The sequence below is a fragment of the Neodiprion fabricii genome, chromosome 5 (assembly GCF_021155785.1).
Source record: "Neodiprion fabricii isolate iyNeoFabr1 chromosome 5, iyNeoFabr1.1, whole genome shotgun sequence".
Taxonomy (NCBI): domain Eukaryota; kingdom Metazoa; phylum Arthropoda; class Insecta; order Hymenoptera; family Diprionidae; genus Neodiprion; species Neodiprion fabricii.
Window position 1 is genome coordinate 25,196,819 of NC_060243.1, and position 23,031 is coordinate 25,219,849.

Sequence of the window (23,031 nt, forward strand, 5' to 3'; positions counted from 1 at the left end):
TATATCAAAATTATATGGGGTTATACTCTCTGCGGATATCGAAAGAACAGTAATATCTTCTAGAACAGTTGACGTTGATTCGTGGTCGACTCTGAGAGTGTCCAGCCGGTCCGACCCGTAGAACGTGGTAGAACGGGAGAGACAGAGAGAATTTGAGACTACGGACTTAGAAACTACTACTTTTCTCTTTCTAATAAACACCTGTATCTTCCGTACTCTAATGATTCTCATCATATATGTCTACGCTCAATTCACGGTTACGGTCGGTAAGGACGAGGCAGGTATGTAATAGATGCAAAATTGCATGCATTTTCGATGAAGCAAAGACCCGTTCACATTGACGTAGAACCGTTATCATAGTTTAGTGGTAGACATGTGGTAGATTAATTAAAACATATGGCACACCTTGAACAGCTATGAGACTCGCTGAACATAAGTTATTACTAGTTTAACGGTGAGAACCCTGGCCACCGTCTAACTATGGTAAATGGGCTTTCTTTCCTATCGACGACGCCTAATTAGATAACCTAACCCTAGCTTTTCGATAGGACAACTCATCTTTCCACGATATCTAACCAATGCCTGCCGTCCGCGACCGATGTTCGTGAAATCGGAACCTGTATCCCTCCGTAAAGAATTTTTTTAACTGAGAAAACTGAGCTACTCGGTATCTCATCGTCCGGTGCTTAGGAAACTAGAGAGGTCCGTGAGCCCATCAACAGTATCATCAGAAAAAAGAAAATCCTTATGTCGTGAACAATACGATCCTAGGTTGGCAATTTGGCACATCCGAGACAGAGAATTTACATGCAGCTACAATCGTGGATTCGCGTGGATCGTCTGTCAAGTCTTGAACTGGGAATGACGATGTTTTCCTCGCTTCGTGTTCATCAATTCGTAAATTATGAACCCTGAACGGACGCGAATTCGGCTCTCGTTCCTGGTTCGTAGCCCGAGGATCGCAACAAGCGCAACGTTGAGAAGGCTTTCAAAGGAATTCCGTGCCTTGGTCTCTTGATCAACATGGCTGTGATCGAGGAATTCAGCGAGCTGTGCCGACTCTGCGCTGGTAAGACGAGTCTCAGCCTCGGTCTTCCGATTTTCGAGACCGAAGGTGAAATCCGGCACATAGATGAAAAAATTTCCGCCTGTCTTCCTGTCCAGGTAAGTGGCGATTCTGTCCGACCCGACTTCGCATTACCACCTAACCCAACTCTAAATTGTCCTAATTGTCTCACTCTCCAGATCTCCATGACGGACAAGCTGCCAAAATTGGTTTGCCAGGAATGCGCTTACAAGTTGGATCAGCTGTACAACTTCAGAGAGAAGTGTCTTCACACAGAGGGGATGTTCGTCGCCATGCTCAAGGGTGTTCATGTCGATGACAGTCATTTCAAGGAAGGTTGCGGGGATTCTGATCAAATGCAGGCTATGCAAGTGATGGATGACATGGATCTCGCCGGCGGGGAACAGGTTGTTTCTCAGGAAGAGATGTGTCAGCATGGCGGGGAAATTCAAGTTGCTGGTATAGAGCTAGATGGTGATACAGTACGAATGGTTGACCAGCACATACGTGACATGCAGGATGAGGTAGGTAGGAAAACATTATAGTATTGAAATACTCAGAACAGCTTGAAAAAAATGGTTCACACTGAATAGAACTCTTAGCTGTGCACTTTTTTCATCACTAATCACTTGTATAAAATACACTTCCAAATGTAGATATCAATGTGCAGTTCGTTTACAATGAAAAAGTAAATTACGGAACGACAGTCTTCTAAAATCAAAGTTATCCTCCCTTACATATTCCTTAGTTTGCTCTACTTATTCTCAATGATATTACTTAAGGAGCTACTGATTGGATCTCAAAAATTAGTTCCGTATTTCTTTCCAATTAACGTTCTTCATAGGATGCATTATAATTCTACAGATACGTGTACAAAGAAATCAGAAAGTAGTGTAAGAGTTCATTATATAGCTCTTATATAATATCTTTGAAAAAATTCTGCAAACTTAGAGCTGATCAACTCTTTATAATTACCATGTTCTTTTTATCGATTACCTAACTTCATACTGATATTTGTTCAGGAAGCTTGGCAATCTTAAAAGTATCCATTACAGGTCTCTACTCAGCAGCTCACGATGCATCTAGAAGGAGATGTGACGGTCGTAAGTAACCTGACAGTCGAGACGGACCTCAGCCAACTGGACATAAACTATGTGACATCAATCAGTCCACAGAATCAAGACTGTCACGACACATGCCAAATGGAACGGGTACAATTCTGCAAGGATATAAAATTTGAACCTGTTATTGTGAAGGATGAATATCATAGGCTGCAAGAACGACTCTCTACAGAATGTTCAACAGAAGCTAATGAGACTGACGTTAGTATTAATAACTTGGATTCATCATTACTAGTTCAGAAAAACTTCTCGAAGCTTATACTAAACTTCAATAACAACTTATTTTTAGAATCAATTGAGCTAGTGTTAGGTCTTGCATTATTTGCAAAAACTTCATTAAATTTTTGAAATCTCATAAATATTTTATAATTAAAGGAAAGAGAAAATCGCATGCACCAACCAGACAGTGATAGTGATAGCGAGGTCGATGCATCAGTCGAGAACGAGATGGAGACACGAACTGAGGATGGAACTGAGGATCCCTTGCAAGCCGGAATAGCCCCATCAACAAGTGGACGTAGTAATCTAAGTAGCAATGCAAGCGAGACACCTGTGGAATATACTAAATCAGCTAAAGCATCACTGCTGCAAGCAATTCTGACCAATCCCAGTATAGATGAGGCAGGTAACAGTTGGTATGTCTGTCGTTTGTGCAACGAAGCTGCCACAGAACCTCCCAGTCTTGCGCAGCACTTTGAGGTTCATTTTTGCAGCTGCGCATGTGGCATATACTACACCAGTGTCGAGGCTCTGAATATCCATAAGCAGCACTGCCAGACGAGTAAAAGCAAAGAGGTATTATGCACAAGTGAGCCATGCAACGATATTGCGACGAATCCAGAGGAGCAAAAGAAGCCTGGAACAACAGCTAGACAAAAGTGGACACCAAAAATTTGTACAGAGTGTGGAAAACAGTACAGAACTAATTACAAACTTCAAGAACACATGCGAAAGCACACTGGTGAGAAACCGTTTCAATGCCTACTTTGTGAGAAGGCCTTTCGTAGTAAAATCGGTCTCGCACAGCACACTGCAACACATACAGGACAGTTTGATTACACTTGCTCAACTTGCGGCAAAGGATTCCAGTGCAAAAGCTACCTCATAGTACACCAGCGTGTGCACTCAGACTTAAAACCATATCCTTGCAGCACATGTGGCCAGAACTTCAAGACGAAACAGTCGCTGCTAGATCATCAAAATCGGCACCTGGGTGTTAAGCCATATATGTGCGACATATGCGGTAAGGGATTCATAACGAAAGGACTGTGCAAAAGCCATCAGAAAATCCATTCAGGAAAGGATAATCGTCAGTATCCTTGCATGGTCTGCAATAAACTATTTGTTAGTAAAAGCTACCTGAATACCCACCTTCGTATTCATACTGGTGAAAAACCGTACAAATGTGAGGTATGTGGAAAGGGTTTCCTCACAAGGGTCGACCTCAAAATTCACTCCACAATGCACACCGGTGAGAAGAGTTTTGTATGTGAGATGTGTGGCAAAGCGTTTGCCCGTCGTGCGGCTCTCCGATGCCATCGTCGATCGCACACCGGCGAGCGGCCCTACAGATGCGACGTATGTGGAAAAACATTCACCCAGTTCAGTCCTATGGCGATACATAAACGTCTTCACACTGGTGAACGTCCATATGAATGCGATATTTGTCGCAAGGCGTTTGTATCCCGGTCTACTATGATGTGCCATCGCAAGAAGCACCATCTTCCATCAACTACAGATCAGAAGGAGGAGGTGTCTGACCAAGTCATGGAAATTATATCGACTGAGATTGTGGTCAGGGGGTCCCACGATGGAATACAGATAACTGCTGATTGAACCTGTGTACAGATAAACTGTAAAAAAATAATACGAAAATGGGGGTGATCAGGGCAACAGGAAAACCCAGAGTCAACTCTATATCAGAATCATGTGTCTAGAAGAGTTCAGTATCTGAACGGAAGTTTCTAATAACGTGAGTTAGCTACAACAATGAACTATCTTTGAAAATATCATCATGTTGAAATAAGGAATTTGTAAAATAATGTCCTCATGTTTCTGCCAGAGTCTAAAGGTACTGATATATTGGTTAGCCAATACTGAACAGTGAAAACTTATGCATGTGACTTTCCAGATTGAAAATGTAAATGTCTCGTCCTTAAGATACATATGTTGGCGATACTGTGTCCCATGTCCTTAAAAAATTATTTTACGAGAGATGTGACTGACGAATAATTGGCAATGTTTATTAATATCTTGGGAATATCTGTTGAAACAGATCTTATTCAGCCACACAGTCACTGCCTACGCTAACCACGTGTACAATTTTTATCTGATCTGAACATAACAGACAAATGCTGCCAATCAAAAGTTGCGTATGTGTTGGTGCGAATTGTGACTGTGTGGCTTGGAATGATCTCTTCAAACAGACATTCACGGTATGCATAGAATGTTGCAGGACTAGAGCTTAAAATTGGTAAACCTACCGCGTACCTAATACAAGTTTCCCTGCAGAGAATTTATTTTTATAAAAACTAAGTTGCTTCGATTTTCTATCTTCATATTATTAAAAAAACGAAATTCTTTTAATTGGACCTCAAACATATATATGTATAGTATGTATCATAGATAACTCAAAGTATTGAGCTATAGTAAAGTAACAATAATAATAACAAGAACAGTAATTTTGAATTTGCACATCTAGTGATAATCTCTAAAATTACTATGGTTCTGATAATTGGAAACGTGATAAACAAAATAATCATAAAACGAAAATGACAAAACTACCATTTATGGTGTGGTAACCATCCACTTCATTGTTTGCTCGATAGTGAATTTTTTGAAAAGACAAAATGACATTCACTACATTTGTATGACTAGGAATGTGTATACGTAAACTCCTTGTACATATACATACATACTGTGTACAAATGTTTTGCTACACAAACAAGTAAACTCATCGTGATACTTAATAGCAAATATACATTCATTGAAATGACTTGACAGATTTTGTACTAGTAGATATTTTGGCGCATATTTGCCGTTTGTTATCGTGCTAAACGTATAATACAGTAGATTGTGCATCAAGGTGGTAAAGAAGATCTGTTAACGCTGAGTAGAAGTGTGCAATATCAGTCGTAGGTGGACTTGCGCGCGAGCTGAAGACAAATATTGCAAATACCCGTGGCGAACAAGACTTTACCTACATGTTGCTCAGGATACTTTATGTAACAAAAGTATGGTTTACAAGTTTTTTTTTTTATAGCAGAGTATAAAAAAGAGCACTTTTCAGTACTAGGACGTAAAAGTGCACAATTCTGTATTCCGATGCTCTTCTTTTGTACTGTTGCTGAAACGATTACTTGACGTACGTAACGCAGGCAAAAAAAGCCTTGTAAACCATATTGTTATATAAAATAATTTTCATACGTCTATTCATTTAATGATATTACCTGAAAATTGATCCCTTAAGGCATCGCGGTAGGATTACGCTAGAATTTTTTTATATATTTTTTTTTTTTTTTATTAATATTATCGTTATTGCAAACGCCAAATGTACGAATTGTAAGATTATCCAAGGCACAAATCTATGGCCAATAAGTGAGGCATTATATAAATTTTACGAACCAGTGTTTCAGTTCTACAATTTTTTCTGCTATCGTAAATTATGTACTGACATACATTTCAAATTGATAAAATGAAAATAAAGACCCAATCATGTATTATTTTTAAAACTATCCATTGATTTTTCAATCTTGTTCATTTGGTACATTCATTTAATAAAAGTTGCAGTTTATACGTTTCATCGAATTACAACTTCATCATATGCAGCGTAATAATATAGATGTACAATAATAAAGATGATCAAATGTTCATAAAAATATGCAATTAATGAGAAAATGATGCTGAAACAAAATAGCTTCTCTCAATAAATTATGTTTATTTGGTGATAAAACTCAATGAACTACACTAACTAATATATTGATTTAATAATCGTCACCTTCTGGTCATACTTATCTACATTATCTTTAGGCAATGCGATGCTTTGTACAATGCTTTTTTTTTTCTTTTTTCATTGACCATACATTTATGTCGCGTGTATTTATGTGTATACATGTTCCACATGCATATTATTATATGTATATCATTTGTGCAACACGGTAATGAAGTGAACATCATGTCTGGTTAGGAGCTTTCAGCGTCCAGCAGCACAATTCTGATTTTCACTTTAGCGTTAACAAGTAATGTTGCCTGTACATAACATAAATTGTGGACTTGAGTTGAGTTAATATCACTCACTACGGCATTAATGTAATCCAAAGTGACAATCCAGGGATTGATGTTTGGATTATGATTACTGTTGTTAAAAATATACAGGCCAAAAAATCTTTGCAATTTCCAATGATTTTCGTTGAAGTGTTGAACAACACCTGCGGCCCCTAAACATTCACTAAAAATTTTTACTAACACTGCCAAACTACATCGATACAACGAGTGCACATAGTCTCGTCCAATGGTGCAAAGTGCGCATACCTAATCACACTACAATTTACGACTTCCGCTTCTGATTAGTTTTGCGTGATGTAATGGGTAATGCGAAATTACGAAATTTGATGTAGAATAATATTCTGCCATGGCTTTTTGCCATCATTACTGGATATATGAAATGTGCAAGTCTTAATATCATATGTATATGATCGTTTTTTGGTCCAGAAACATAAATATTCTCACGTTGTCATTACTGACTTAAAAGTGTCATATATTCATATTAAAATAGTAAACACTACACGTGGTATTGCAATTTTTTAAAACTACGACGTGGAAAATAAATTACGAATGGTTTATACACTGGCCACAGTGTTGGTAATCTTTTTGTTGAAGATCTTGATCAATATTTACTGGAACATGTTATGTTATAATTGTGACGCAACAACGCAGCAATAACGCACACAAGGCAACACAAATGAACTTAAATACGTTACTCGAACCAACCGCGGGGTATATAATCGGTAACGCAACAAATTAGCCCATCAGTCTTTCTCTCATTTCACTTATCTGTCATGGTTCATTTCCTTTTAGTACTCAGTCGTATACCTAATACACGCGTATTTTAAGAAAACCTCTATCTACGGCGACATTTGCCTCTTGCATACCTACATAAAAAGCTCCAGATAGCAGTGTTGCTCATGCTAGATTATACATATATCTACAAACTACTTTGTGACACCGAATACGTAAAATGATAAATCAACGCGGATTAAATCGGACCGCGTATCACGACGACGGCATTAAAATATCCTAAGGATAATTGAATTTAATATAACATACCAGCGGCAAACACTGCTTTCCTGTAACTTTCCTCCTATACCTAAGTTTATGTCAAAGTATTACAGTCAATAGTCTTAATTTTCTACAACATGAATAATATTTTTACCCGAACTTAACCGTCTAATAATAACAGACAGTGAATACTAGTATGCAACAGTAGCGTAAAATTGAAGGTGAAACTTAAAAAAGGCTGTAAGTTTCATTTTTGTGTTAAAAGGTACTTACAGTTTTTTTAATTATCCTCTTCAATTTACAAAAGTCGTTGATATTGCTGCGAAGGTAAATAGTGTATGTGTTGATAGATATCTATCTCAATCAATTGATTCACAAGAGATTGTTTTACTTCATGATATCATTTCAAGATTTATCAAATAGATTTTTCATAATGAACTCGTACCGTGGTATTGAAGATTAAAACAATGCAGAAAAAAACGGAATTTTATTTTTGAACTGCTTTCGTCTGTAATCGTAGTTATCACTATAATGCATCGTAAATGTAGGTAATTGAAACTTCAATCAATAGTAAATGAACTATGTTCTAAGGGAATGAAAATTATTGACGTGTTTGTATAACTTAAGGCATGCAGTTAACTGAAAAATGATAAGCCAGTGAATTGTTTCATACAAACGGTACCGATTCTTGAAAAGATAGTTATTTATTTAACGAATCAGCTTTAGCTATTACCGTAACCATTCCATTTTGTAATCTATATTCTCATTCGAATTTCGAATTAGAATCTTTGAAAACATTCGGTATTCCTCGAGTTGGGAGAATTCACTTCACTTGCGATCACCTACAACCATATTGTACAAATTATCAATATTACACCCAACCCGCATAAACAAATAAAGCTCCTACAAGTGATAATAACAATAATTAACTAAACCGAGACAATGCCAAAAAATTTGCTGTCAGTAGCGTCGCACCATAGTCTATCACGTTTCATCGAATCATTTGTGTCATGAGGATGAGGCACTCTACACATACATTTGATTCAATTTTTTTTTTTCATCGATACGATCAAAGATCCTGTGGACAGAAGTTGAAATCATTGATCTCAATGTGCAATTGAATTTCATGATATGACGCAACAGCGTCGCACGTCTCTCGGCACCATTTTTATTGCTTGGAGAATAGGCCAGCAAAAATAGGCATTTACCGACGTGAAGTAGAGCGAGGTACGTGTTCCTTCTTCAATTCAGCAGTGGAGGGTGCTGGTGATTTATATTGAGCGTGTAACCCTGAAATAAATGGGTAGGAATTCATATATTGCACTTCGATCATGGTCTACTTATTCGTTTCTTGGCTGGATTGACCATTGAATTAAAGTAACTTACAATGCTACTTTACTGCTAAGGTTTGTTTGAGGCGTCGCATTAGATGACTACCAACGTCGTGGACTTCTGGCCACTGCTTTAGTACGAATACAATTCCGAGGACGACGAGCGTCGTAGTCAGTATGCGCACCCTGCACATGAAACAATGAGGCTTAGTACAGCTGGAACAGACACGTGAAAATATATAGAAAATGGTAAAGACAATGTTCCAAGGGATACAACTGACGCTGAGTAGAGCGGTCCTGTTTGTTTTTTTTTTCAGTTTACATTACAGTAGAAATTAAAATTCACATACTATTAGCTTCATTATCAAAACACCTCATATTTTGTGGTGACAGATTATCAAGTAGAAACTGTTTAGTACTTAGTGAATATGTTTTTCAATTATTATCTTTCAATTTTTTGAACACATAGACATATATATTGTTTTAGCTTGCAATGTTCCGTTCTGTTTTGCTGTACTGTGACAGTAAATATGTTTCAATAAAATTACTGTTCCCTTGAAGCAGAATACAGTAGAACTGCGCAAGCTGAAAACACTGTAAACGACATACATACATAACGGAGAAAATTGAGTAATGATAATAACTACAAATTAAATTTCAAAGGCTTTTTTAAAGTATAATGGCAGACTGAAATTATTAGAATAATAACAATGAGAACGTAATTCAGTTTAAAGAATATTTCAAATGAGTTTACCTGGTCCTCAGGAATGGCATCATTATGCCAGCACCTGTTGCAACAAGAAGTAAGACAACTTGTAGGACTGTAAGAACAACGTTTATCAATTTGACAACCAAAGCTCGTGCATTGCTGTTGTCAAGCCCCTCGAGTGTGACGTACTGTTGGTGCTGTTGTTGCTGGTGTTCCATCTTCCAAATTTTCGTCTGACAACTTTCCAACATCTCGTGAATATCCCGCAACCGGTCTTCGCTCTGATACTGAACCTTTTCTTCCATATCAGTTATTGTTTGTTTTAAGTTCTCAATCTCGTTCTGATGAAGCTCAGTGAGGTCATTAACTTGTTCTTCCAGACGCTCACATCTGAAGCGTTCCTCTTGAAGTGCATGCGACAGATATGCCACTTCTTGCTGAAGAACCTGTCACAAAAAATGAAGCTCACTATTACAACTGACCAAATCCCTGCACCAGAGAACACAGGGTTCTCAAAACAGAAGCACACCTTGAATCCTTCGAGTTTTTCTCGCAGCCTATCGTAATTTTCTCGGTTTTCCTGAAGTTCCGAGAAAATCGGCTTGAGGCTGAAAGCAGCACTGTTGCTGTGGCAAGCATGGGGCTGCCCTCTGCTGCCGGGAGCGCTTTCACTGGTAACGCTAGAACACTCCGAGCCTTCTTCGGATGGGAATTTAATAGCAGCAGCACTATGCGTCGAACCCAGGCTGCATCCGCCAGGAAGTGTTGCCGAACCATGGTGCGTCTTCTCTTCTTCAACGCTACCGTTGTCATCGTTACCTGCACGTGGTGTATCGTTTACATAAAAAGTTGAGCCATCTGTAGACACAGAGGTCGACAGTTAAAATCCTATCGGACGCTAGAGGTCAATTTAGAAAATACAGTGTAAGAAAAGTGCATGAGACAATTTACGAAACTTCTATTCAGTCTGTGTACACGAGATGGCATGATCATGTAATATGATTGAAGAAGTGAATAAAATAATTCTAACATCAAGTCACTATAACCAATCGAATGGTACTTACTAGTTTCAACTGCCATGAGCAGCAAGAAACAATTGTAATATATTTTAACGAACATTAACATTCACATTTGAAGCCCGATGTGTTCAGAAATATTTTAAATCTTGACAAAAGAATGCTTAGCGTTGCAATATGTCTTAGCTATCGCAATTTGTTGTGAATATTTTGTACATAGGCATATTTTCAGGATATTAACATAAAGAAATATAAATACGCTGGTACAGGGTAGGGATGTAGGGTATATAATAAAAAATGTGAGTCAGATTTCCACATCAGCGGATATCACTTACGTGATAATGTGTTTATGTTGTCCGCACTGCCGAACTTGTTTTTTATAAGATGTGCAAACTCTCGAGGCTTGGACATGACGCTCCTTGAACAAAAACCAATAATTTAAATTATAATAAAAATTTATAAGTGAATTGGAAACACCAGTGAGAAACTTAATCCATATTCGAATTGTAGATTTGAAGAAAATGCGACGTATAATATTGAAAAGATACCCATAATAAAAGATCACAGTAATTTTGTGAGTCATGCAAAACCAGGTATCGTAATCTCGCGATTATCGTACTCACCCTGAAAAACCAGTGATTCCATCTCTAATATTACCACCCACATTTCTGAAAGATATTAGATCTCAAATTAGAAGCTATAAATTGAAATCAAAGAACTGCCACAGACGGGATCACAGTGTCATGGATATTAGCCTAACAAATGCTGAACTGAAAGTAAAGATCTATGACTTACTTAAGCCCCTGTCCCATATCACGAAGAACTTCTCTAGGCTGCCTGTGACTGGTCGGAGCGCCATGAACTTCGTAATCTTTCAACTTCTTTGTATAACTCTCCAACTTCTTTTGTAGCTGCGATATACTATGCGCCGATTTTTGATTTTTCTTCTCAAATACAGCCTTGATTCTCGTCAGCTGCTGCTTGTCAGCATTGGCAGCTAATTTTAAATACTCGTTTACATTGTCTGAAAAAATTGTGAAAGAAAAAATGTATTATACTAATCGATTTGCGCCTTCATTACAATAAAATCCACTCCATAATTCTTGTTTAATGACCGACCACTACACCTAACGCAAAGAATTCTAAGAAACTCACCGTCTCGGGTCGTTTGTTCTATTCGTATTAACTCTCTGGTTCTTACAATTTTGTTTTGCAAATGCTCCATGGCTTGACGGCCACGGGCGCCGTTAGAGTCAACATCATCGCCGATTAACTCCGACGATCCGTTTGAAAGGAAGGACTGTGTGGCATGGTAGGCCTCCTAAAATTCAACAGACAGCGTTAGAATTACATGTTCTGTGTGCCTCTCTGGTAAATCTTTAACCATATTTATCAATATCAATCTCTTACCCCTTCGTCGTCTGTTGGCGGATTAATATTTGATACAAAATCTTCTAGATCAGCTATGGTTCCAGTTGTCCCAGGATCATCGGTACCGTCTCCCGACCGTGCAACCGCACCGGGTGACCTCTGCCGGCTACTGCCTTTCATGCCTCCACCACCGCCACTACTGCCACTGCCTGTGCTTCCTTCTCCCGAATGATGTCTGGATGAAAATGAATCTTATTCATGATTACGAATGCCTTTTGTGATTAATTCTCATTTTTTATATATCATTTCCGTTTCTATATTACTCTATTTTTCATCCCTGATCAGACTAATTCTTCAACATTGGCTTGGATTTTGCAGATAAAACACTGTTTTGCAATTCTAAGTCGAAATCTACAGTGTTTGCAGGAGATTCCCTGAGTTTTAATACTTTTCGGATTTGTAACAATAAAAATTTCAATCCACGTTAGTTTCTTAGAAAGTAGCTTCAACGTCATGTATTGCTTAAATATATTTCTAAGTACAGAAAAAAGAGTATCTATGAAGATTTCAACAAGTGATATCCACAGTTTCTATATATAGATAAGCAATTGAGTTTTCTCACCTGCCATATAATATCACTGTTCTTATCTCAACGACAAATTATAACTGTTAAGATTTGTTTTTACTCTAATAGTAAGCTGGGAGAAATGCCAAGAAACATATGCCAGCTTTAGCTCAAGCATATAAATGAAACATATATTTAAGTAAGAATATTTGCATCATACCATGTTGAAAAGTGAAGAAAAACAACTGAATGAAAATATTTACAAAATTCAAGATTGTTACAAATTTGGTGACTTTTCCCGATTTTAAGAAAGCATGTGAATGCAATAAAAACGTTTATGCACATTTTGGCGTAGAGTACTATACCAAAGTAAGATTATAACACAGAATTATATCATCAATTTTTTAATTCTGTGCTCAATATCACAGGAAACTATCAGATAATCTAAGAATCATAACATAATTAAATTTTGTCATAGAGCACTGCTCAGAAAACATGTTTTTTTTCGAGTAATAAAAACATTCTAAATTATAATCTGTGGGTCAAATTTTTTGTGTACTTTTTGCTCGCTAGGTTTGCAACAACCTTAAAAACATTATCATCCAAAGCAAGACTCACGCAGCGACATTTCGAGACTTTGTAACAGGATCCAGGGTGACCGGAAGATGGTGACGCTGTGCTTGAGTAGTGCTTCGACTTGGCGAAGTGCTTCGGGAGCTGTTCTTGCTTGATGGGGCTACCGAGAGGCTAGCCATTCCTTTTTTCTTCGAAAGCGATCCTCGCCGATGGAAAGTTCATCGGGCCAAAATCGCGGGTACAACGACAACCTGAAATAGCAAACAAAGATTACCCTCAGATGAAGGTGATAAACAACGTGTAGCAAAGACCCAAAGTAAAATACCGAATGCGGAATACGAGCAGTTCTCGCGCGTCCAGATGATGATGATCGCGGCTCTTTAACTGCGTGACACCCCGCGATCTGTCATTACTCACAGCCTGTTAGTCTTTAGCAGCTCATAGTTCATTACTCATTTGTCAAATGCTATGGCAAGGGCAGGGGGACGACTAAGGGGCGTAGGAATGTCTCGCGCACTCACAACGGTTCGTCCATTGTGCGGTGTTCGTACACACATGCGTATGACTATACGATGCACGCATGCATTTGCAGAACGACGAGTACGCGTGTACGTATGTATGTATGTGCATACATACAAAAGGTAAAGTGATACGAGAGAACAGAGAAACAAACAACAATACTAGAGATACTACAGACTGAACGACCAGCAGAGTGCTCACCTCGTATACTTTGTCGCGCGCAGTAAACACCGCAGAGGTAATTTTCTTTCTGCCTACTTCAGGTTGGTGAGCCCTTCCTTCCTTTCCTTCCTTGGAATGTGAAGTTCGCAATGAAATTAAATCACACGAGTTTCAACGCAAACAACGCCAACCATAAGTATCAGAAACTGCACAACACCAATGACACGCACACGCGGAAGGTTTTTCACCCGCGCCCTCCTCGCCGCGCCCCTCGCGAAGTCACCGTAATATTATTCGGCCGTACCTATTACTTTGACATACTGCCTGACAGTTTATTGTTACTATTATTTTTATTGTTATTACTATCGTTTTCTTATCAACATAACACCACTGTCACACTCTCGTTCCAAACGAAACGAGCACGAGCGAACTTTCGTTTTCTTTTTCTTCGTCACCTGTTTTTTCGCGTTTGTATTTAATTCATAAAGCATGTATGCAGATGCCAACCGAACCCTCTTCACAGCCGATATCCAAACTTTACCACCGACAACCTAGCCTCCTCTTTCTTGTTTCTCTCTCTTTCTCTCTCTCTCACTCTCTCTCTGTCGCTCTTTCCTTGCCTCACCCTTTGATCAGATTTCGACGAACCACCGGTGATTGCCACCGTAACTGCGAGTGCATTGAAGGCTGGACTCGTAGTCAAGTCGAAGTCGCTGTGGAGAACGACCACCGCAAAGTAGGCGGTAAACAAAGACGACCGACTCTATCGGATTGGAGCCACTGCAGTACAGACCAGCCTCCTGACACTCACCACTGCTCGTATACTAAAAAATTGTACGCGTCTTGTCCCCGTTTTTTAGTTCCTCTATGTGGCGCTAGTAGACTTCTGACACGCTCGCCGTCCTCGCTGACCGCGCGCAAGCTCGTCAGGTAACTACTAGCGCCACTAGTGGTGGGAATTGGCGGCAGAATCGAGGGACATTTTGCGAACCACTTTTAACAGCGTGTGTCAGGGGGCTGGCACAGACTAAGGATTATTTAAATAAGGTTTCCTGGCTCTCCTCCAGGTTTCTTACGTGACGAAAAATATTGGAAAGTGCTGCTGTATATCCTAATGTCAGCACAGATGCCGGCATTCGGAAACACCATTATCGTTGTCCGGCGCTCCCAAAAACCATAATTTATTTAAAAAGTGAACTTGATGAATTGTGTGACGTTAACTCATATATGTACGTTAACTTTAGTGTGGATACAAACTGTTCTGAAAGACGCTTTAAATTTTCGGCACAAGCGACACCTGAACTAGACTGTTGAATTGTATTAAAATAACAACACCATCCGGCGCGAGTCGGACCGAACCACCGGGACCACCTCTTATTCTTACACCGTGGATTAGAAAGATCTATAGTTTGCTTTTGAGGTTATGATGAACATGCGAACTTGTGATAATCAGGTTATGATGTAATCATGAAAGATTGTAAATGAATCAGTTCTGGACAACGATTCGAATATGATCGCTTTTATTTTGTACGACGGTACACCGTATTTATTGCATTATTTATGTGTGATTTTGCTAAGTTTTTCGTGGAGCAACAATCCAAAGGACCGCGTATATTCGGGGCTGATGTAGTTCAGCAGGCTGTAAGGGGTTTCGTAATATTGAGCTTCTCGGTTCAAATCGCTGTCATATGTCTTATCTACGACGGCAAAACCGAGGGGCGACAGTTCTACGCAATATTTGACTTCTTCCAGCGTCGTCAAGTTTAAATACACACGATTGTTCGTATTCGGTAGTTTGTCTGATAATTTCAATTCTTTGACGTGGCACTTAACATCAGCTATCACCGCTTCTGCCTCAAGTTTCCACTGCTCCTTATCAAATACTTTGTCTTCACTACTTTCCATTTTAGCCTGTGCTACTTATTTCTAGTTTTTCGCCTCTGTACACGAAACAACAAATTTAACCAACAGACTACGTGTATGTCAATACGGGTCAGGTTAGGTAGGTGTTTCGGTGTTCCGATTGGTACAGAAATGTGAAGATTTTACTCATTTTTCAAATATTCAAATTACTGAAATAAAATCGCTAATATATTAGTAAAATGAAAAAGATCGTATCAACATATGTAAGACATAATCTTGTTGATAAAAAATTAATAAAGGTATAAAACAGTTTATTTTTATTGATATTGCTTTTTTTCAACCCTTATCCTGCATTGTCTTATTTATCTGGTGATGAATAGTTAATAAATTGATCTCTAACGGCGAGCCGTTAACAATGAGTAATAACTATGCAATGAAATTAAGGTAAATTTTTTTTTGTAAATCTTTAATTATAAGAGAAAAGATCAGCTTTTCTTATTTGAAAAAATACTCTTCAATTTCTTACCGCAAGAAAATTGTATTGAATTATGAATGTACGTTCTAGTCATATTTTTTACTTCACAATAACTATTCAACAAAATGAGAACCTCATAACTGGCAGAACGCTTCCTGTACCTTGACATTCATGTATTATCTTACCTGACATCACCAGTTTTTTTTAATGATATACTGCCAGTCACACCCATGTTCTTACGTCAAACTGTAATTTTGGTCCAACAATAAGATTGAATTGCATAAAATTTAAGACACCTGGTACAACCGAGTGAGTAGATATAGATGGCAATGATGACCGATGAGAAAGAGGTACTTCAGATGTAACGACGATGAAATGAGATGAGGTCAGGACAGATTGAAGCTGGGAGATGTGGGATCAGCTGCCAGAGCTGATACTTACAGAAATATTCAGGCACTTAAACAGCAGAGACCGGGCAAATTTGGGAGAGGTCTGCAAATCATGGAAGCATGCCATGTCCTCACCCATTCTTTGGCGCTCAGTGACAGTCCTCATCGATCGTGATCTGCGTGGTGAATTACCACTTGCAAAAGAGCTTGCGGTGGTTACCTTGCGCAATGATAATTTTTTTCAGAATCCTGGCCATTAATATGTCAAAAATCTGCCTACCAATAATATGTCAAAACATCTTCAATTTTCTATCCCAAGGTCAAGTACGGGCAGTACATGCGTCGCCTGGAGCTAGCTTGGTCTAGGCCATATGTAATTCCAAGGGAGACACGGTTTGCACGTAACATTCAGTCAGAAGCGGGTGCAGATTTCCTCAACGTCATTAGAACGAAAGATGTGCAATTGAAAGAGCTCATCCTCGCCGACTGGGTATTCAGTTGCAAGTGGGGTAATCGAGGAAAACTTCTATGCGCGGTAGCTAATTTCTTAGGGTGAGCAATACAAAGAACGAATGACAGAAATAAAAAACAATAAAGCGTCTGTCACGAGACATTTTTTATCGTCACAGCTACCAGCACAATCTTGAGACTCTGAACCTATTGAATGCTAATTTAGGAGTCAGTGACGTTTTGAGAATTTTGGGCTCTGCGGTAAGAGCATCTGGGAATCGCCTAGAGTCATTGGATCTTCGAGGTGCTTTCAGGGAATGGCAAGCACCTCACAGCAACCCCAGGTGATTCTTTTTCACCAAATAATATAAGAGTTTCATAGATTCCTTAAGTCAGATCTACTTTCTAGGTATCTGCGCTTACTTGGTCGACTACGAGCTTTGGCAACTCTGAAACTAGATTATCCAGCTTTATCGGACAGTGCCCTCCATGCTTTAGCCAGCGCTGTACCCTTGGCCCTTCGCACACTTCATATATCTGTTCGAGACTCTGATTCCAGGCAACACACAATTGCTAACACAGCTTGGCATGAACTTGCCGTTGCATGTCCTAAGCTGACAGTTTCCTACACAATAGGTATGAAATATAATTAAAATATATCTTTCTGAACTCACACATAATAAAGAAATTATCAACTAGTTTATTGTAAGCTTAGCATGAACCTAGTACTTGAATTTACAGTGAACATCTCGCACTATGAGGACATGTGCTATTTGTTACTGCCCAGTGTTCCACTTGGCAGTTTTCAAATGTTCAGCGGCCACGTATGGGATCAGAGTAGATCTCGTAATTTTCGGAGTACCGTTGGACTACTCATAATGCACTATACTAACACATTGTGTGCGTTTGATATGGATCAAATGTTGTGAAATTCAGTTTGACTTACCTTTGAACACAATTGATTCAAATTATATAAATTTACAGCTGAGGTCATGCTCCAGTTGCGAAACAATCGAGAATTGCTAGACGATTTATTAGTATCTCTTTTGGTTCGCTGCAAACAATTAACACAGTTGCAATACGACGGTGTTCTCAGAAGCTTGGACACTCTGCGAGACATTTGTGAACTTCAAACAGCCAGCAAGACATGTAAGTTTAAAAATGAATATACGAATTTCATATATTTGCGTTTTAATCATTTTTTCGTCAATACATTCCTTACTGACGGGCACAGGTTTTCAACGAATCCATGTGAAACCACGTAATGTAAGTTCACACAATCGAGCAATCTTGGATGACATTGGCTATCAATATGATCATAAAATGGTGCAGCAAGGAGTTGATTTCTGCATTGAAGACCCTGCTTCAGTTTTGATATTTCACTGAAAATTTCTTGCTCCATTAAATCTAATATCATTACGCTTTCCAACATTCAGCTGGAAGTGCTAAAGTACAAAATTGGTGGTACGCAATTGATATCTAAAGCTGAATTGCAAAATTAAGTTGTCCAGAGTTCATCAGTGCCATAGATAAAGAATTATGTAAATTTAATACTTCCCTGGCATTGCAGTAATTAAACGTTTTTATTAACCGCATAACACATTATTTTGGAACAGTTCAAGTCTCACCACACATACGATTTAATAATAAAAAATACATCATGCCACGAAACTAATAAAATAAAAATGCTAAAGAAAAAAAATTAATGAAATCAATTAATAAAATTTATGCAAGATTAACGGATAGCTTTTACCAATAATAACAACATTATCTGAGAAAATCTAAATATCTGATACATTGATACTAATGTCTTGTATGAGATATGCAATACAGTCGTATTTATAATAGAAATAGGTATAAAGTGTTTACAACAAATCAGCTACGTGTCTTTTTTGATGTATTTATCAGAATTTAAATAAAGGAGAAGCAAACATCGAATAATGAAAGAAACTCGTACGAACTAGGTATATAATATTAGTAATAACGTAAAGTTGAAATGCGACAAAATTATTATTCGAACTCCTCGATGAAATGTACATCATCTTCTTTCGTCTAATGACGACGACTTTTAAGATGAAGATTAAGAATAGTTCGCGTCACAAATCCTTTGTTACATTTGATGCATACATAAGGCCTTTCACCACTGTGATAACGTTTGTGAACAACCAATGTTGATCTCTGTGTAAAAGTTTTACCACAGTCATCGCAGGTGTGTTTCCTTTCCCCGGAATGGGTAATGTTATGAGTTTTCAACAGACCCATAGATGCAAAACATTTTCCGCACACTTCACATGTGAACGGCTTCTCCCCTGTGTGAATTCTTCTGTGTACCTGCATGCTTGCAAGGCTAGTTACCGCCTTGCCACACAAATCACAGAGGAACAACTGCTTCTTTCTCCGACAATTTTTTTCACCGTGTTCATCCTGCTTATGCCTATAGTACAACGGTTTGTGGGAAAAACTTTGGCCACAAATTTCACAAGAATATTTCTTCACCGTGTTGCTGGAACACATCTCTGGATGCAATGTTCTGACATGACCCTTAACGTGGTCTTTACTTTTAAATGACTTTCCGCAAGTCGTACACGCAAATGGTCTAGCAACTTCGTGCGAAATCAGATGAGCCTTGAGCTCCCCCTGTGCTATGAATCCCTTCTCACAAATCTCACAGAACACCGAGTAATCTTTCCAATGATGTCGTTTCTGGTGAAGGCCAATATTCACCTTGTGCAACGACTTGTAATCACATTCGTCGCAACTGTAAACAATCTGGGCTTTGTGAATCTTTACATGTTGCTTCAGTTGCCGTGGTGTGCTAAAACTACGAGAGCATTCATTGCATTCAAATGCCTTCGCAATCCCATGCACTATGTTGAGATGTTCAATCATTCGTATTTCGTAATTCAGCTCAATATCACAGATGTGACACTTGGCCGACTTTTTTGTATTCTTCGACGGTTCAACTTTAGGCATTGATGTTGCATTCTCCGATTTCTCAACTCTGCTCACCATCACCTGATTCACAACTACCTCCCCAGCTGCTTCATCTTCAAATACCGCTAACTTCTCATTATTTGCGAGCAGCAAGAATCTTCTGTAAAACGACAATCACTATCAAACTCATTTGCACTAACATCCAAAATAGCAGTGGCTTTGAAAATATTGGTCCTGTATTTGCGAAGTTATTATTACGAAGACTAATTGGATACAGTGGAGGTCAGAAATCGTTGACAATATGAACAGAGCTCTACTTAGGGTGTAAGACAAACGACGATATATAGATTTTAGTAACATTGTGTCAAGATCTCATTGAAACATCAACAGAAGATATAATATAAAAGCTAAAAGATATTCACTACCCTCTAACACCAATTTTTATTTACTTATTCGAAATGGAACGCGATTTAAGTGTTTCGTCGAGCTTACCTGGTATTGTCAGTGACAAGATTTTAGATGAGTATTCAGGACAGTGCGAGTGACAAATCCCTTGCTACATTTTTGGCAGACATACGGTCGTTCACCGGTGTGATATCTTTTGTGCACAACAAGAGTGGATCGTTGGGTAAATGATTTTCCACACTGATCACACGTGTATTTTCTTTCGCCTGTATGTGTAACGTTGTGCGTTCTCAGTAACGTTTCACAAGCGAAGCATTTTCCGCATACTTCACAAGTATAAGGTTTTTCACCAGTATGACTTCGATTGTGAATTTGAAAGCCCTTCGCTGTTTTCAACTCTTTTCCACATAGCGCACAGAGATACCTACGCCGGGGTCGTTCATAATTAGGAATACCGTGAATATCAAGCTTATGTTGCTTCAATACGGATTTAAACTTGTAACCCATGCCACAAATTTTACATTTATGCTTAGAATCTTCACTTTCTTCCTCTGCTGGCTGATTGAAATGATATAATCTGTGATGCTCCTTTAGAGATTCAATATCGTTGAAGGTAATACTACATCTATTGCATTGTTGATAGTCGATAAAGTTATGTATAGCTGTATGCGTTACAAATTGTTCCTCATCAGTAAAAGTTTCACAGCATACTTCACAGTAAAATTTCACTTTTGGCACATGCTGTTTCTTCTTGTGCCTCTCTAGATCCGCATTTGTAACACATATGAACTTACACTGGTCACAGGAAATATTCTTCGGAGTGTGAGACTTTTTAATATGAGCATTCAGCATGAATTGTTGTGCGTAAGTTCTCCAGCATGATGTACATTTAAAAGGTTTCTGAATGCCATGCTCTATTCTGAGATGTGCAACTAGCCGTGTTACAAAGTGAAATTTTTCATTGCAAATTTCACACGCCTTAATGTTGCTCTCTGATCTGAAAATTTACATGAATATAAATAGACTAGGAAGCATGTTAAGAAAACTGTAGAGAAACTACATTCATTTGGACAATGATTGCTCTAGTATAATGTGAACTATAAGCATAATGCAAACAGATCATCAATTTCAATTTTGAGTACAACTAATTGGTCCGCTCCTCAGTAACCTGATTTTCGTTACGATTTTGTTTTTTGTATATTTCAATGCAAATGAAATTGGTGTTAGAGCGCAAGTGATGGGTACGACTAACTTTTGAGTTTCTAAATAATCAGAAGAATTCTCTATCCTTCTTACACCCTCTGAAAATTATTGAATCCTCAAAATTGCTTACTTAGTGGTGAAGAAGGGTTGCATTTAAAAACCCTTTGCAGCCCTGCATTTAGCTATTACAGAGATGACGATAGGTTTGTTTTACTTACTTTACTTCGGTGGAGATAGGGTCGTTCTCGAGCTTCATCTTAAACTCGGTTTCATCAAACTGAATATGATCGGTGGACCACTGGCTGTAACATAATTTCACGTAACTAAATATTACTTTTATCAACGTTACCAGAAAAAATTGAGGAATCAATATCCTAACTCTCAAGCATATACACGTACGTCGTATGCCAATGTCTTTAAAGCCTACTTTAAATCACATAGCTCTGAACAGCTCGCACGTTAAATACTTGTTCCACGTTATGAGCATATGGTATTCTCCTGTTGAAGAAAAAAAGTAACTGCTTGGCAGAAAATGCTGACATTTGGTAATGTCTATCAATAGAGTCGAATATTAAAACAATATGTGGTAGTATACATTGGTTTATTATTGGTTTTATTTTCATTCGGCTCTATAGGCAGATATTTTTTATTTATTTTTGTGTCCACATTTATTGGACAGTGATATTTATACTATGACGATATAAGATTACTGCTGTGGGTTTTTTGGTGCTTCTTGAGGAATGTGTTGGAGACAAATCCTTTCTTGCAAATTAAACATTGATATGGTCGTTGCCCAGTGTGGTATCGCATATGAAAGACCAAGGAAGTTCTCTGGGTGAAGCCTTTTCCACATTGCAAACAAATGTGCGGTTTTTCCCCCGTATGCGTGCGTTGATGTAGTTTTACATTCTCTCGAGAACTAAAATGTTTTCCACATATTTCGCAGCTGACTGGTTTTTCACCAGTATGCGTCCTTGTGTGTGTTACCAAAACACTTTGGGAGGAAACCTGCTTTCCGCAAAGGTCACAGAGGAAGGTTTTCAAATTTTGTTCTACCCCATGACATGATTTCATATGCCGCATCAAAAGTCTTTTGTATGGAAAATTCGAGGAGCAAACGGCACAATTATATCTATCGATAATTTGCATCAATTCAGGGTGATGTACTCGTTTATGAACCAGTAAATTATTCTTATAAGGATAAGACTTTGGACAAAGCTCACAGGTATAAGGTTTTTTACCAGAGTGAACATTCTTGTGCTCAACATACTCTTTCTTGGAGAGAAAACCCTTATTGCATAATTCACATTTATAAGCGTAATCCTTGGCATGCCTCCGTCTGTGATATTCCAAATTTGCTTTTTGATTACACGAGTAACTGCAGATATCGCAAGCGAATATCTTTATTCCAGTGTGTATTAGTTTGTGTCTTTTGATGTTCATCGGACTACGAAACGCTTTGCCGCATTGATCACATTTGAATGCACGTTCAATCCCATGCGCATTTTTCAAATGTTCAATGAGTTTAGTCATGTGAAAAAATACAGCATCACATTTTCTGCATTTGTGTATTGCTCGTTTGCTTGATTTACTCCATGA

At 38.4% G+C, this 23,031-nt stretch overlaps 5 protein-coding genes across 18 annotated transcripts; 2 read left to right on the forward strand and 3 right to left on the reverse strand.

Moving 5' to 3' along the window:
- The first annotated feature begins 509 nt into the window (after positions 1-509).
- LOC124183694 (zinc finger protein 260-like) lies at positions 510-6,556 on the forward strand. Its single transcript, XM_046572512.1, has 4 exons — positions 510-1,164; positions 1,246-1,590; positions 2,122-2,388; positions 2,563-6,556. Exons 1-4 carry the CDS (start codon positions 1,024-1,026, stop codon positions 4,021-4,023), a joined length of 2,214 nt encoding a protein of 737 aa, XP_046428468.1. The 5' UTR covers positions 510-1,023; the 3' UTR covers positions 4,024-6,556.
- LOC124183696 (transmembrane and coiled-coil domains protein 2) lies at positions 3,928-14,399 on the reverse strand. Of its 11 annotated transcripts, XR_006871027.1 has the most exons (13): positions 13,753-14,259; positions 13,075-13,283; positions 11,931-12,126; positions 11,676-11,841; positions 11,316-11,544; positions 11,144-11,188; positions 10,856-10,938; positions 10,569-10,577; positions 10,034-10,362; positions 9,550-9,950; positions 8,851-9,011; positions 8,673-8,754; positions 3,928-4,025 (listed from the first exon to the last, which is right to left on the reverse strand). XR_006871027.1 is itself a non-coding variant. In XM_046572522.1 (12 exons), exons 2-11 carry the CDS (start codon positions 13,209-13,211, stop codon positions 8,855-8,857), a joined length of 1,752 nt encoding a protein of 583 aa, XP_046428478.1. In that variant the 5' UTR covers positions 13,212-13,283; positions 14,339-14,399; the 3' UTR covers positions 6,180-8,754; positions 8,851-8,854. The 11 variants fall into 11 exon arrangements, 10 of the variants coding, with proteins under 10 accessions (XP_046428478.1, XP_046428476.1, XP_046428482.1 ...); XM_046572522.1 differs by lacking the exons at positions 3,928-4,025; positions 13,753-14,259 and adding an exon at positions 14,339-14,399 and having other exon boundaries at positions 6,180-8,754; XM_046572520.1 differs by lacking the exon at positions 3,928-4,025 and having other exon boundaries at positions 6,180-8,754.
- An 817-nt stretch (positions 14,400-15,216) lies between these two features.
- LOC124183708 (GSK3-beta interaction protein) lies at positions 15,217-15,732 on the reverse strand. The gene has a single exon (XM_046572555.1). The coding sequence runs from the start codon at positions 15,616-15,618 to the stop codon at positions 15,268-15,270; it is 351 nt and encodes a 116-aa protein (XP_046428511.1). The 5' UTR covers positions 15,619-15,732; the 3' UTR covers positions 15,217-15,267.
- LOC124183698 (F-box only protein 39-like) lies at positions 15,711-18,463 on the forward strand. 3 transcript variants are annotated; one of them, XM_046572537.1, is made up of 8 exons: positions 15,711-15,875; positions 16,344-16,652; positions 16,760-16,992; positions 17,070-17,234; positions 17,300-17,526; positions 17,632-17,790; positions 17,875-18,039; positions 18,125-18,463. In XM_046572537.1, exons 2-8 carry the CDS (start codon positions 16,461-16,463, stop codon positions 18,274-18,276), a joined length of 1,293 nt encoding a protein of 430 aa, XP_046428493.1. In that variant the 5' UTR covers positions 15,711-15,875; positions 16,344-16,460; the 3' UTR covers positions 18,277-18,463. The 3 variants fall into 3 exon arrangements, with proteins under 3 accessions (XP_046428493.1, XP_046428494.1, XP_046428492.1); XM_046572536.1 differs by lacking the exon at positions 15,711-15,875 and having other exon boundaries at positions 16,106-16,652; XM_046572538.1 differs by lacking the exons at positions 15,711-15,875; positions 17,632-17,790 and having other exon boundaries at positions 16,105-16,652.
- A 438-nt stretch (positions 18,464-18,901) lies between these two features.
- Positions 18,902-22,412, reverse strand: LOC124183699 (gastrula zinc finger protein xLCGF3.1-like). 2 transcript variants are annotated; one of them, XM_046572539.1, is made up of 3 exons: positions 22,143-22,412; positions 21,651-21,734; positions 18,902-19,984 (listed from the first exon to the last, which is right to left on the reverse strand). In XM_046572539.1, the coding sequence occupies exons 1-3, from the start codon at positions 22,283-22,285 to the stop codon at positions 18,943-18,945; spliced, it is 1,269 nt and encodes a 422-aa protein (XP_046428495.1). In that variant the 5' UTR covers positions 22,286-22,412; the 3' UTR covers positions 18,902-18,942. The 2 variants fall into 2 exon arrangements, with proteins under 2 accessions (XP_046428495.1, XP_046428496.1); XM_046572540.1 differs by lacking the exon at positions 22,143-22,412 and adding an exon at positions 21,832-21,850.
- Positions 22,413-23,031: the final 619 nt, after the last annotated feature.